Genomic DNA, 12,082 nt, shown 5'->3' with positions numbered 1-12,082 from the left:
CCCCCCCCCCCCCCATCTCTCTCTCTCTCTCTCTCTCTCTCTCTCGCTCTCTCTCTTTTTAATTTTCTTTTTTCTCTGATTGAATTTCATCAAAGAGCAATGTGCTTCGGTTTTCTGTTTCTCTTCATATTATTTTGAAATTGGAGACAATATGATCCTCCTTTTTCACTTAGCTTCTAGACCAAAACCCTAGCTTTTGCTTTTAAATTGTATTGGATGATATATTTATCCGCATGGTGGTGGAAATTAATTAAAGAATTCATGAAGTACTTTATCGATATGATACCCCACTTCAATATGATACCCCACTGAATTTGGAAAATGTGTTTTCATGTTGAAATGCGTTTAAAATAACGCTGTGGTCTTGGATTATAGATGTGGATTATTTGGCTTTTGCTTTCTCAATATTGTTGAATTGAAATGTCTATCGTCTAAGAGATGAATTAATTTATGGAAAAGGGAGGAATTGAGGTTTAGGTGCAGCTTTTTTTATGAACCTTTAGATTTGGTGCTCAGTGTCTTCATAGATCCAACAACCTGGTCTGGGTAGAACTGGAGCCATCGTTTCTAGAGACGCCATTTATGTACAAAATCTAGCCCTTTCGTATACAATTGTAGAAAGTACATAGATTATGCAGAATCAAATGTCCTTGGGTTTACATTGCCGTTGTTTATCTATTAAAAGTCACTGTCGTGGAAAGAAAGGCTCAAGGGAAGGAAAATAGAAAAAGGTGGATTCTTAAATATGTGTAGTTATTTAGACTGCGGTATAATTTGAATCTAGTAGGATACATCTCTTCCTTCCTGCAATATGCATGGGACTGCATATGAGGAGTGATGTTGTAGTGGAGTCAAGGAATCTTGTCTTGTTCAATAAGAAGTACCACAAAGCATGGCTTCATCAGCGAGTAAGCTGCAAGGTGATGTCAAGCCCCATTAATATATTTTTCAGATGAGTCTTTGGCACAGCTATTATGATTTATGAGACTGTTCTTTCTTCATGAACTCAGTCTGGGACTGCATCTGAAGTGTTGAGTTATGCTGGAGTGGAGAATTAGTTGTCAAGGCATCATCTAGGCGCCATTTGCTGGAAGGGCACCTTGTTGTTGTTGTTGTCTTGATTTTTTCCCTCTTCCAACGCCTAGGGTCACCTCGATGCCGCGAAAACTATGGAAATAATACAAAAAACGCTATTGATTTCATTTCTTTGATGAATTGCTCTAAAAATTAATATAGATAGTACTCTTCCTTCCTCTTCTCACTTTCTGTTATATTTGAATACACCTATGCAATACAAGCACTGATGCAAATACATGAACATGTGTGCATGCACACAAACACACTCACATAGATAGGCTCAACTCTATTTAATTAATTGTTCAGCATTTGTTTTTTTTTTTTTTTTTTTTTTCAGATTACAAAGAGAGGCCTACCTACATTAGATTCCTTGTATCAAATGCAGCTGCTGGTTCTGTCATTGGAAAGGGTGGTTCCACTATTACAGAGTTTCAGACACAATCTGGAGCTCGAATTCAATTATCACGCAATCATGAGTTTTTTCCAGGAACATCTGACAGGATAATCGTGATATCTGGAACAATCGATGAAATTCTCAAGGCAATGGAACTAATTCTTGCCAAGTTGCTGAGCGAGGTAATCCTTGTGGTGTGGCTTTGATTCTATTGATTCGACAATGCTTTTTCTGTATTGCATGATTGGAGTTTTACTTTACTCTTTTCTTCTCCCCTTCCACTGGTGGGTACTTTCAGGTTCATTCTGAAGATGGTGATGATGTCGATCCTAGAACGAAAGTGAGGCTTATAGTTCCCAATAGCTCTTGTGGTGGCATAATCGGGAAGGGTGGAGCTACCATAAAGTACAAAATTTTATCTTCTATGTAGAAATAAAGTAGTAGTGCTTTGCATTTCAAGGTTATAAAAGTTCACTGTTATATGCTCTTGGCATTTTCAATTTTGTTTGTCCTGATTGAAGACTCGAAATGATTGCATTCAAAGCTTGGTAATTCTTGGTCTCTTAAATCTGCTAAAATTTAGTCTAACATGGATGACAAGGCAGATGTTGAAAGGGATTATGCATAGAATTAGAGATGTGTAGATGAAGTGCAGAGATGCTTAAATAGAGTTCTGAGATTGACCTGTTAATATTTATTAGACGATTAGTTGGGTATAACATTGGCATTGCTTAATTGTGCTCAAAGTTGGGTCATGGCTGAGAATATTCATATACTGTGAATGATTATATTTGGATGCAAGTCCGAAATTTAGGGAAAGAATCAGGATTTTTTTTTTTGGTAATTGAGACAGTTTTAAGTTGTCACCAGTAAGGGGATAGGTAACATGGTGCAAATTGGAGATGTAAAAGGGTGAGCAAAGTATGAAAATGCCTTGGCTTTTTGACATGAGAAAGGTAACAAACCTCAAAACCTGACAAGTTATGGCCGAGGAAATAAACATTGGAGAAATCAGAGTTGATAAAATAGTAATAACGATGTATCTATAAAATAACAAAGAAGTGTAAAATGTTATTTTGGGGAAAAAAAATCTTTATAATGATTAGATTGAGAGAAAGTGGAAAAAATAAAGGCAACCATATCAAACTCAATCTCAATGAAATTTCAAATAGTAGTTATACAAGGGCCAACGACACAATGTGGTTGGTGTAGGGCAGATTTCTCTTAATCCTAGGGTGAGGTACCTACAGTACTGATGGCTTTCAAGTGAGGAAACAAAATCCTGAGCAGGTGGGAGAATGACTTTGTATTTGATTGAATTTAGTAGAACAAGTTCAAGAATAAAGAAAGATTCAAGATTTATTAAATAAAGAGAGTGTCTGAATGGCACCTCTATAGGTGTATTTAGAACTTGGCACCTTCTTTTGATTGCCCTTTGTTTTATTCCCAAAAGTCCTTTAGGATAGAGTTATAAAAGGTTTTCGAAAGTAAGTTGAAAGTGACATTATCATTATGTCATTATCAAAAGATGTCATTGTCATGAACACTTTCCGTGTACGCATATGAAATGACACTATTAACCTCATTGGAAAAAAAAATTGTTTGTAATACTAAAAGGGCACAAAATTAAGATTACAAATTAGGATAGGGTTATGAAAATGTTTTCGAAAGTAAGTTGAAAGTGACATTATCATTATGTCATTATCAAAAGATGTCATTGTCATGAACACTTTTCCGTGTACGCATATGAAATGACACTATTACCCTCATTAGAAAGAAAAAATTGTTTGTAATACTAAAAGGGCACAAAATTAAGATTACAAATTAATTGACACCTTGAGGGGTGTCAATAAGAAAATCACTTTAATAATTAGAGAAATCTTGGAACTCAAAGATTCAGATTCAAGAGTCAGTAGTAGCCAGGTCAGGAACTTAAGAACGACTTTGAACAGGTTATGAATATACAGACGATCAAACAAAAGTCTTAACAACAAATGGCAGATCTCAGATCAATAAAATAGGTCATGTGCATGGAATAACAGATACTAAAATTGACTAGAACACCCGTAAAAGAAAAAAAAAATTGATTAGCCGTAATAAAACGCAGATTTATGATTTCAGCAAATAACAATAAATAAAAATAGTTAACAGTTGATAAACAGCCCAAAAATCAAGCACAGAACTTTAGCCACAGCCTAGACCGCCATATCTTCAGGTCAACAAATTTTCAATTTCTTATCAACTCCATATCTTATTTACAACCCTGCAACCCGGCAGAATTAAGAACCTTACGTATCTAAACTGTAATCTTGTGACAATGTCGTGTTATTGAAGTGATTATTACTCCTAGTGAAGTATATGCCATGTCTTTTTGAAGACTGACTACTTGCCACTTTAATTTGAAACCATTTTATTAGTTTGATGTGACTCCATTATAATGTAAATGATTTTTTTTAAACCTAATAATTCTCAGAATTTTCTTGCAGGTCATTTATTGAAGAATCCCAGGCTGGTATCAAGATATCTCCTCAGGATCATAATTATATTGGATTGAATGATAGGCTAGTGACATTGACTGGGTCTCTGGAGGAACAGATGCGGGCAGTCTTTCTGATTTTGACAAAGCTAACTGAAGATGCTCATTACTCACAGTCAATGAGTGCTCCATTTTCATATGCCGGTGCGGTTTGTGAAACAAAGTCACATTTCTTATTCTCCTCCACCCCCCCCCCTCAGTTGGCTGCATTTGATTGTTTGAGAATCTACAACTTGAGCATTTTGTGCTTGCTTAATTCTACTCATTGTTGAAACAATCAACTTATGCCCATAAGGATCTTTATCAGTTCATGTTTCTTTTTGTTATGTCTTACTTAAAGATGGTTTTATCTCATAACATCAATCCTTCATGTAGCCGATTTTGCAAAAGTATTCATGCACTTTTTGGTTGATATTGATACTTGGAGGAAGAGTTCATCAAAGACAACAATCATGTATTTCTTTTGTTGCATGAGACCTCGTGCATGAGCATTTCCTAATGTAATTTCCTGAATCTATGAATTGTGAGTCACCCTTCACCATTACCTTTCCAATTTCAATTCTTTTGTAAATTTAAGATCAAGGAGAGACAGATTTAGCCCTAAATGGAAAGAGAGTGATGCTAATTGATATTTTCAGGGATTATATCGACTTTGAAAGGTGCACTATAGAGTTTCAGTAATAAGTTCAAAACTAGGATTTGGTATATGGACTTAGGTTCAGTGTATGTACAAAACTATTGTTGTACTTAAGGCTGCTAGAATTCAAGGAAGAGTGAGGCCACCCTGTCAAGCAGCTACCTAGTCAATGGCTTCTACAAAAGGAACTCTTATGTTTTATGTGCTGTTTTCTTTCACAATTTTGCAGATGTTGAAGAAAGAAAAATAAAAATCCTGATTTGCAAAAAAAAAAAAAGAAAAAAGTAAAGAGGAACCTCTTGGCTCTCCGACAACATTGGCTTTCTGTCATAAACCTATTCTTCCCTGAGAAATTAAGGATGGTATATGATGATCATGGATATTGAAGTCAAAGTGCCCCTGGGAACATTCTTCCTTTACAGTTGAAGTTAGACTGTTATAGAGCAAGGAATTTTATGTCCTCTAACCACCCTCAATTCTATATTTATCTTCAGTGTCAAGGAAATGCAGAAATATGTACTTTCTTGTCTGGAAAAACTCATCGCTGTAGGAATTCCAGAATTGCAGGATTTGCATCCCTCCCTACCCAAAAATGAAAATGTTGTGTGAATTCATGGCATCCCTGGTCTTCATCTCCATAGATGATTTCTGCCATTCCACTGTTGAGCAGTGTTGATGAAATCGAGTGGCATACTGCATTGTCTCTTTTGAGGACCTCTATCTAGGTGGGATTTTCTCACCAGCCAACAGCTCTAGCAAAGGAGGTTGTTGATATTTCTGGATTTTGTCAGCAGTTGTGATATGGCTTTGTGGTTCAGAAGGATAGAAGTGATGTGGTAATGATTTTCTAACTGCTGATTAATTGACAGAAAGGGGAATGCTGCTGCCCTAGTTTGAAGTTCACAGTTATGTACAGTAGTTTGCAGTGGCACATTCTTCCTCAATTCATATATATATATAAAGTGAAAAGAAATTATATTTTATCCCCTGCACAAACCTCTTAATTTCATCGTCCTTCCTCGAAGAAATCTCTGGTTGACTAGTGACTAAATTGTACCCAGACAATTGTATAAATGGTGACTTGTTAGTGAAAAATATTCATACACTGAATTTAAAACCTAAAGAGTACTCACCCACTTTGACTCTAAAATTCACGTTGCATAACTCCACTACAGGAAGGGTCGGTTCATGATGGGTTTTAGTAGCCACAATCCTTTTTTGGGTGCAGAGGGTGGACCCTGGTGGAACGGTTAGGTTGCCCTATCATAACCAAGTGGTCATGAATTTGAGTCAGGAAACAGCCTCTCTGCAAATTGGGGGGAAGGCTTTATACATTATGACCCTCCCTAGACCCCGCAGTGGCGGGAGCTTTGTGCTCTGGGTATGCCTTTTTTAATCCTTTTTTGGGTGAATAAATAATAGGGATCCCAAGAAAAGGGAGAAAACAACAACAGTACAAAGCTCAACCCTGCCCTAAAACAGAGGAGGCATGGGTAGGGAACATTGAAATGGGGAGACCCTAAGAATCATTAACAAATAAAGGGAATTACAGGGACTCCTAAGAACAGCAATACAAAGCTCAACCCAAACTTCAAATAGAGAAGGCATGGAGAGGGAAGAATGAAATGAGGAGACCCTTGGAATCCACAATTATCTTATTTCGAGGGGAGTTGATGCATCACAAGGAGGCCATAGATAACTTGCATCTAATCTCGAAAGGGATGGTAGTCATAATCTGCTGGAAACGATTTTGATTTGGGGGGTTCATCGTCTGATTTTACGTTCCCACCAGATATGGTAGATACCAGCACCAAAAGCAAGCTTATTCATTGAGTCACAATTGGAGCCACCGCCAAAAGTCATGACCACCCAATTCACCTTCTATCAAAGATTCAAAGGAAAGATCCTTCTCCTCCGAGGCCAGCATTTGGCTAAAAGCCCTTTTCAGATTGAAGGGAAAATGGGCAAGCAAAGAAGAGACATTCCAAATCTTCCAGAGCATTTTAACAAAGGCAATAATTGGGAGAAGCTAGAATCTGTCTTTGAATAAGTAAGGACAGCATTGGGAGGCAGAAGGAGAGGGCACGCCAGACAGTAAAAAACTGTGGCAAGGAATGTATCTCTTGAACCAGACCAGCTTTGATGAAGATGATGCTGCGCTTGACTGGTTGGACTGGCATTACTGGTTTTGGAAGCCAAGAGCCAAGAAGAAAGACTTGAACGTAGGAGTTAGAATCAATTTAGGATCTGTTTCCTTTTATGACTTGTTTTCTTGTTTAGACTAGCTTCTATTTGAGTTGGTTTCTATTTTTATGTCTTTTATTTTCCAATATATTGGTTGTAACCGATGGACAATGGCTAGAGAGAATTGGTTTGGTTTGTATCTGACTGAGTGAATGATGATACCTAGGGTGTGCAGGTGATCCATCTAAAGGCAAGGAGCCTGAATTTAGTATCCGCAGTCCTTATCTCATTGTTTCCACTACATATTTTATGGTCTATATGTTAGTTAACTTAGTTCTTCCATTTTGCATGTAGAAAGTCTTTAGAGGATCACCATTGTATGCAGCATCAAGAACATCAGTTTTCATTCTTTAGAGTTTTATGGTGTTTGTATGAATAAATTTATCTCTTCATTGGGATCTAGAAGCCCAATCTAAAATTTTACATACTACTGTTTTGTATCAGTGTTCAGTGAATTGAAAGATCTTTAAGAAAGTAAACCATCAGTCTGATCTGTTTCCTGATATTGATTATTGTACTGATAAACTTCTTTATGGAGAAGAAAATTGAACGATCTGTTCTATTTGGTTGCCTGATATTATGTCATGTACCAAGTGTCAAACTGAAAATTAATGTTGTGTAGTTCTTTTCTTTTCCCTTTTGAACTTCTAGGTGTCAACTTCTCCGGTTTTCATGGCATTCCATATGCTTATGTGCTTCCTTCTGTTGGAACAGTAGCATACAATACTATAAACTATGGAACAAATGACGCCGGCGGGAAATTTCAAAATGATAAGGTTCAGTCTTTTTTTTTTTTCTTTTAAAATCTTGTTGAGCTTCTGCATACTAATGCTTCTTCATGTTGCCATAGATTCCTGGCTAAGTCATAGTTTTCTTGTTGCACATCATAACAAATGCTTCATTACGTCTTTCTGGATTTGATTTGGTTTCTCATATGACCTGTGAATTTTTATTTATGTGAATTGCTTCTAAATTGTTCTGTTATATCCATGTGTCTGAAATTTCAATTAATAACTTCAATAATGACATTAATAAGACAGTTGAATACAATCTTCTAGGAAGCTGATGCTATATCAACCTATTCTTAAGTTGTCTCAGACCTTGCTTTAGTCCTTTTCTAACCTTCTTTCTCTTCTTTTTTCTCTCTCATTTTGAAGTCTACAAGATAACTTAAATGCCTGTAGTGGTAAATGTACAAAGAGAAATTTACTGGCTGAGAGTGAACAACACTTATTTTCCAAGACAGAATATGAAATAAATATAAAAGCGAGAAGAGATGGGGAATGAAGAGTTATATTTTGAGTACTTTGACCAGCACTTGCTAACTTTTGCAGAATATTGTGTCATTCCGATCTTCAATTATTTCAAACATAACCTTCTATATTGAGATCTATTCACATACTAACATAAAGGTTTGACATGGGGAATGAAATTTTACTTTTATGAACCCAAGGATGATCTGTTCTCATTGTCTATAACATCTCCAGGTTCCTCATAATTGATACTGCTCATGGTAGTAGTGTGGATCTCACTCCGTTTGCTGCACCATGACATTTCAGAATCTCTTAGTCTTGCATAAATTGAACTCATCATAGCCTGTTCCTCTTTCCTGCAACAAGACCTCAAGGGCTATATATCATCGGGTTCTTGATCCCTAACTCAACCCATATCCTCTTCAGCATTGACCTTGCAATTTAAGATGCTTCATGCCAAATTGCTGGTTCTTATTTTTGTGGTTAGTGGTCTTCATTTCACATGACTAATCCATCTCAGTGGTCTTCCCTCATCTTATCGGCTATAGGTGCTAAGTTCTCTACTAGTCCATAATGGGATTTTATCCTTCCTCATTTTTTTCTCCTCAGTTTGATTAATTTCCAACAATCACATAGCACTAAGAAGTTTAGCCACTTGGTTTTAATTTAATGGACAACCTCTTCCACAATCTAGATGTTGCACCTGGGATATTCCTGAGTTACTCTTCTGTTGTTTCTGCTCTTCTTCTGTCATGCATTCTTTAATGTTGCAATCCAAGTAATGTTGTTTCCCAATTTATGGAGCATTTTCTTTGGCAGTTGAAACTGCACTTCTTTTCTCATGGATTTCTCAGATCCTGGTTTGGGCTGCTATAAAAGGAAATGAATAATTGAGTGACAGAGGCGCCACAGGCATATTAAATATTCCATATTTGAACATTCATCTGGAGTGTTTGAAGACCAACTGTACTTGATAGCTTTTCGGACACCAAGATTTTGGAGATTTAGATCCATAATGAGCATGGACATTTCAATCTCTACTCAACATTACTTGGTTTTAATGTGTTTTTCAAGCACATGAACCAATATTGTTTGACTTGGCTTAATAGCATAATACTTGCACTGTGCCAACAATAATGTGGCACATCTTCTTTGTGATCATTTATTCATTACTTGGTTTTATTTTGTAGTGGTTTTTGCAAGAATGACAAGGACAAAACAGCATAATACTTCCATTGTTTTTATATGTGGCAACAGTTCTGTGTGCCTTCCTTCTTTGATATCGAATAAAACCAAATTGAAGGTGTAATGGTGTAGGGCACTTTTTATTTTCCATTTTCTTTTTCTTTTCTGTTGATGACCAACTATCAGGAAATGGAAGAAAGCAAAGCAATCTTGCAAGCAGGGTGATTATGTACATGCAGAGAATGCAAAAACTCAAGCAATCACTTGAAAGGATATAAGGCCCAGCTTACATAAACTGAAGTTATTTTTTGCTTTATTCTTTTGTCTTCTTAATGACTGGAGCAATACAATTTCTTTACTAGCCTTGATTCTCTTGCAGATATGAGCCACAGTTGATTTTTCCCTCTAAAGATCAGTTTCTGACTTATGTAGCTATGTATTTGTTGATGCTTTGAGCTTAGTCATCATTGGTGGCAAGGTGACCCTAGGCGGTGGTTGATAGCCTTGTCTAGGCGGTCAAGTTGTGTTGGGTAAAGGGGAGGGGGGTTTGTGTAAAACACTAAATTTATGTCCTATTATTTTTAATTTTACAGGGTAATTATGTGTAAAATAATGAGTTCTTTCCCTTTTACTTACACATGAGACGGTCTTTTTCATGTTCATGTTGGTGGACAGTGGTGGCAGTGGCTGCCACTGCAACCATTCTGGTAATAGTTGCAGCTGCTACGGCTTCTTCTCCCCATTTTATTCTTATTTTTCCACTCTAATTTTTCTTTTATTTCCCCTCTTTTCCTTCCTGCATCCCACATTTTTTCCTTTCTTTTCCCCTTATTTTATGTCTGGTTGCGTTAAACAATATGGCGACCGGTTGCCGTCTAGGCATTCAAGAACCACCTTGTTGCCTAGGCAACACCTTAACAACTATGGCCTTGATTAAAAAACTGGATTGCAACTTGGGCCTAAATCTTGGTGTGCCGCAAGTTGATATAGTAGACTTTGTTTTCAAGAAATCATCGTTTTCCCCCTTGGTCAAAGTAAGTTTGTTTCTTTGTTTTGAATGCAAATTTTGTTACTATATTAGGACTGGCAAAAATTTGAATTACTAGGTTTCAGGAACTATGTTGTTTCATGAGCTTGAATGGTTGCTTTAAAATTACACTATTACAGTATTAAGGTGTTTCTTTGTTTCAAAAATTCAATTTGAACTTGTAAAGGAGTTTTTTTTTTTCCTCGAATCTTTGTCATTTTTGTGTTTTGATGTCATTAATGGGTAACAGAGGCCTTTTGCTGGATCCCAGGATGATCGAGGCAGTTCTGTGACAATTGGTGTTGCAGATGAGCATATTGGAGTTGTTGTTGGTCGTGGTGGAAGGAATATAATGGAGATTAGTCAGGTTTGGAGAAGTGAAATGGTCTCCACTAGGATACATTGTTTTGTGCAAGTAATAAATGAGATACTTTTATCTGCAGGTTAGTGGGGCCAGAGTCAAAATATCAGATCGAGGGGATTTCATGTCTGGCACATCAGACAGGTATAGCAAGAGAGCTCCTTAATATGCTGTATTCTGGGTTACCAAAAAAAATATATGCTATAATCTGCTTTCTAGCAGCTTTCTTGGATGTCTGTCTACTGAAGGTTCCCTTTTTGCAGGAAAGTGACAATCACAGGGTCTCAAGGTGCAATCCGTATGGCTGAAGCTATGATCATGCAGAAGGTTGCTTCTGCCACGGAGAGGTGATGTGTGGGGGGCGCAGATTTAATAGCTCCGTGTTACATTATTAATTTTCTCTCTCCGTTTTCCTTCATTGTTGTTTGGGATTCGTCTGTGGATTTGGAGATTACGATTCTTTTATATCTGACTCAGGGAGTCTTGTCTGTATAGACCTCTACTAATATATACTTTAAAGGAGGAATCCTGAAGGAAGAAAAAAGTCAAACGAAGGAAGAAAAGAAGAGTTTCGAAATGGACCACTGCGGGTGGGCATTTTCTCCTGGATTTGGGTACCTATATCATGTTATGGTAGATAAGAGGTCACTGGTTTCCATTGAAAAGACTAATTAATAGAGGTTCTGTAATTTTTTTTTTTTTTGGTTCAGCATGATATTCCTTTTTTCGTGTAAAAATTTTTAACTTAAAAATATCTAGTGGTATATTGAGACCCATATTTTTGCTTTGGTAAATGTTTAATTCTTTTTCTGCGATAGATGTCGAAACTCTTCCTCTCTTCAATTTATATACTCGTATAGATCTCCTATTTATGTGTAAAACGTTTCAACAATGGGTCTCAATATATTTGAATCAGAATTGATCGACCCTGATTTTGATTGTGCCCAATTATCAGAACCCTTTTTAGAATCTGCTATAAAAATGCTCTTAGTTCTTTCTTTTACCATTTTTCTCCTCTTAGTCGGTAAAGTTTCAGAATCAATCAAGCCTACGTCTTGTATATCTAACTTGCCTCTTGTGGCTAGAACTGCAAAAAAACCGAAGACATGGAAATTTTTTTTGTTTTTTTCTTTTTTAAATTCCATTTTTTGGATTTTGACTCGGTCGATGGATTGATTCTCCAATCCCATGCCTGATTCCTAATTCTGGTTTTTAAACCATTAAAGCGTCACCATCCCCCAAAATGAGTTTGACTGCTATCCTGATTCCTGAGTATCATGAGTCTGATCATTTCTCTTGTTGATTGAGCATATCAAGTGTGTCCCAATATGACACAGTAATTGAGTGCAACAAGTATTAGTAACCTGT

General features: G+C 36.7%; 1 protein-coding gene across 2 annotated transcripts in view; it reads left to right on the top strand.

The window, feature by feature from the left end:
• LOC122087131 (protein BTR1-like) overlaps positions 1–11,508 on the top strand; it is an 11,996-nt gene extending 488 nt beyond the window's left edge. Inside the window, exons 2-8 of one of the 2 annotated variants that reach the window (XM_042656136.1) lie at positions 1,415–1,653; positions 1,770–1,876; positions 3,958–4,151; positions 7,603–7,664; positions 10,625–10,720; positions 10,797–10,858; positions 10,978–11,508. In XM_042656136.1, the coding sequence (XP_042512070.1) occupies positions 1,415–1,653; positions 1,770–1,876; positions 3,958–4,151; positions 7,603–7,664; positions 10,625–10,720; positions 10,797–10,858; positions 10,978–11,065 (848 nt within the window). In that variant the 3' untranslated portion in view covers positions 11,066–11,508. Of the gene's footprint in view, positions 1–1,414; positions 1,654–1,769; positions 1,877–3,957; positions 4,152–7,539; positions 7,665–10,624; positions 10,721–10,796; positions 10,859–10,977 lie in introns of both variants that reach the window. The other variant, XM_042656135.1, reaches the window with a different exon arrangement.
• The last annotated feature ends 574 nt before the right edge of the window (positions 11,509–12,082 follow it).

The sequence above is a fragment of the Macadamia integrifolia genome, chromosome 8 (assembly GCF_013358625.1).
Source record: "Macadamia integrifolia cultivar HAES 741 chromosome 8, SCU_Mint_v3, whole genome shotgun sequence".
NCBI lineage: Eukaryota > Viridiplantae > Streptophyta > Magnoliopsida > Proteales > Proteaceae > Macadamia > Macadamia integrifolia.
Note: the sequence above shows the minus strand (reverse complement) of the source record. Positions and strands in the feature narration are given on the sequence as shown.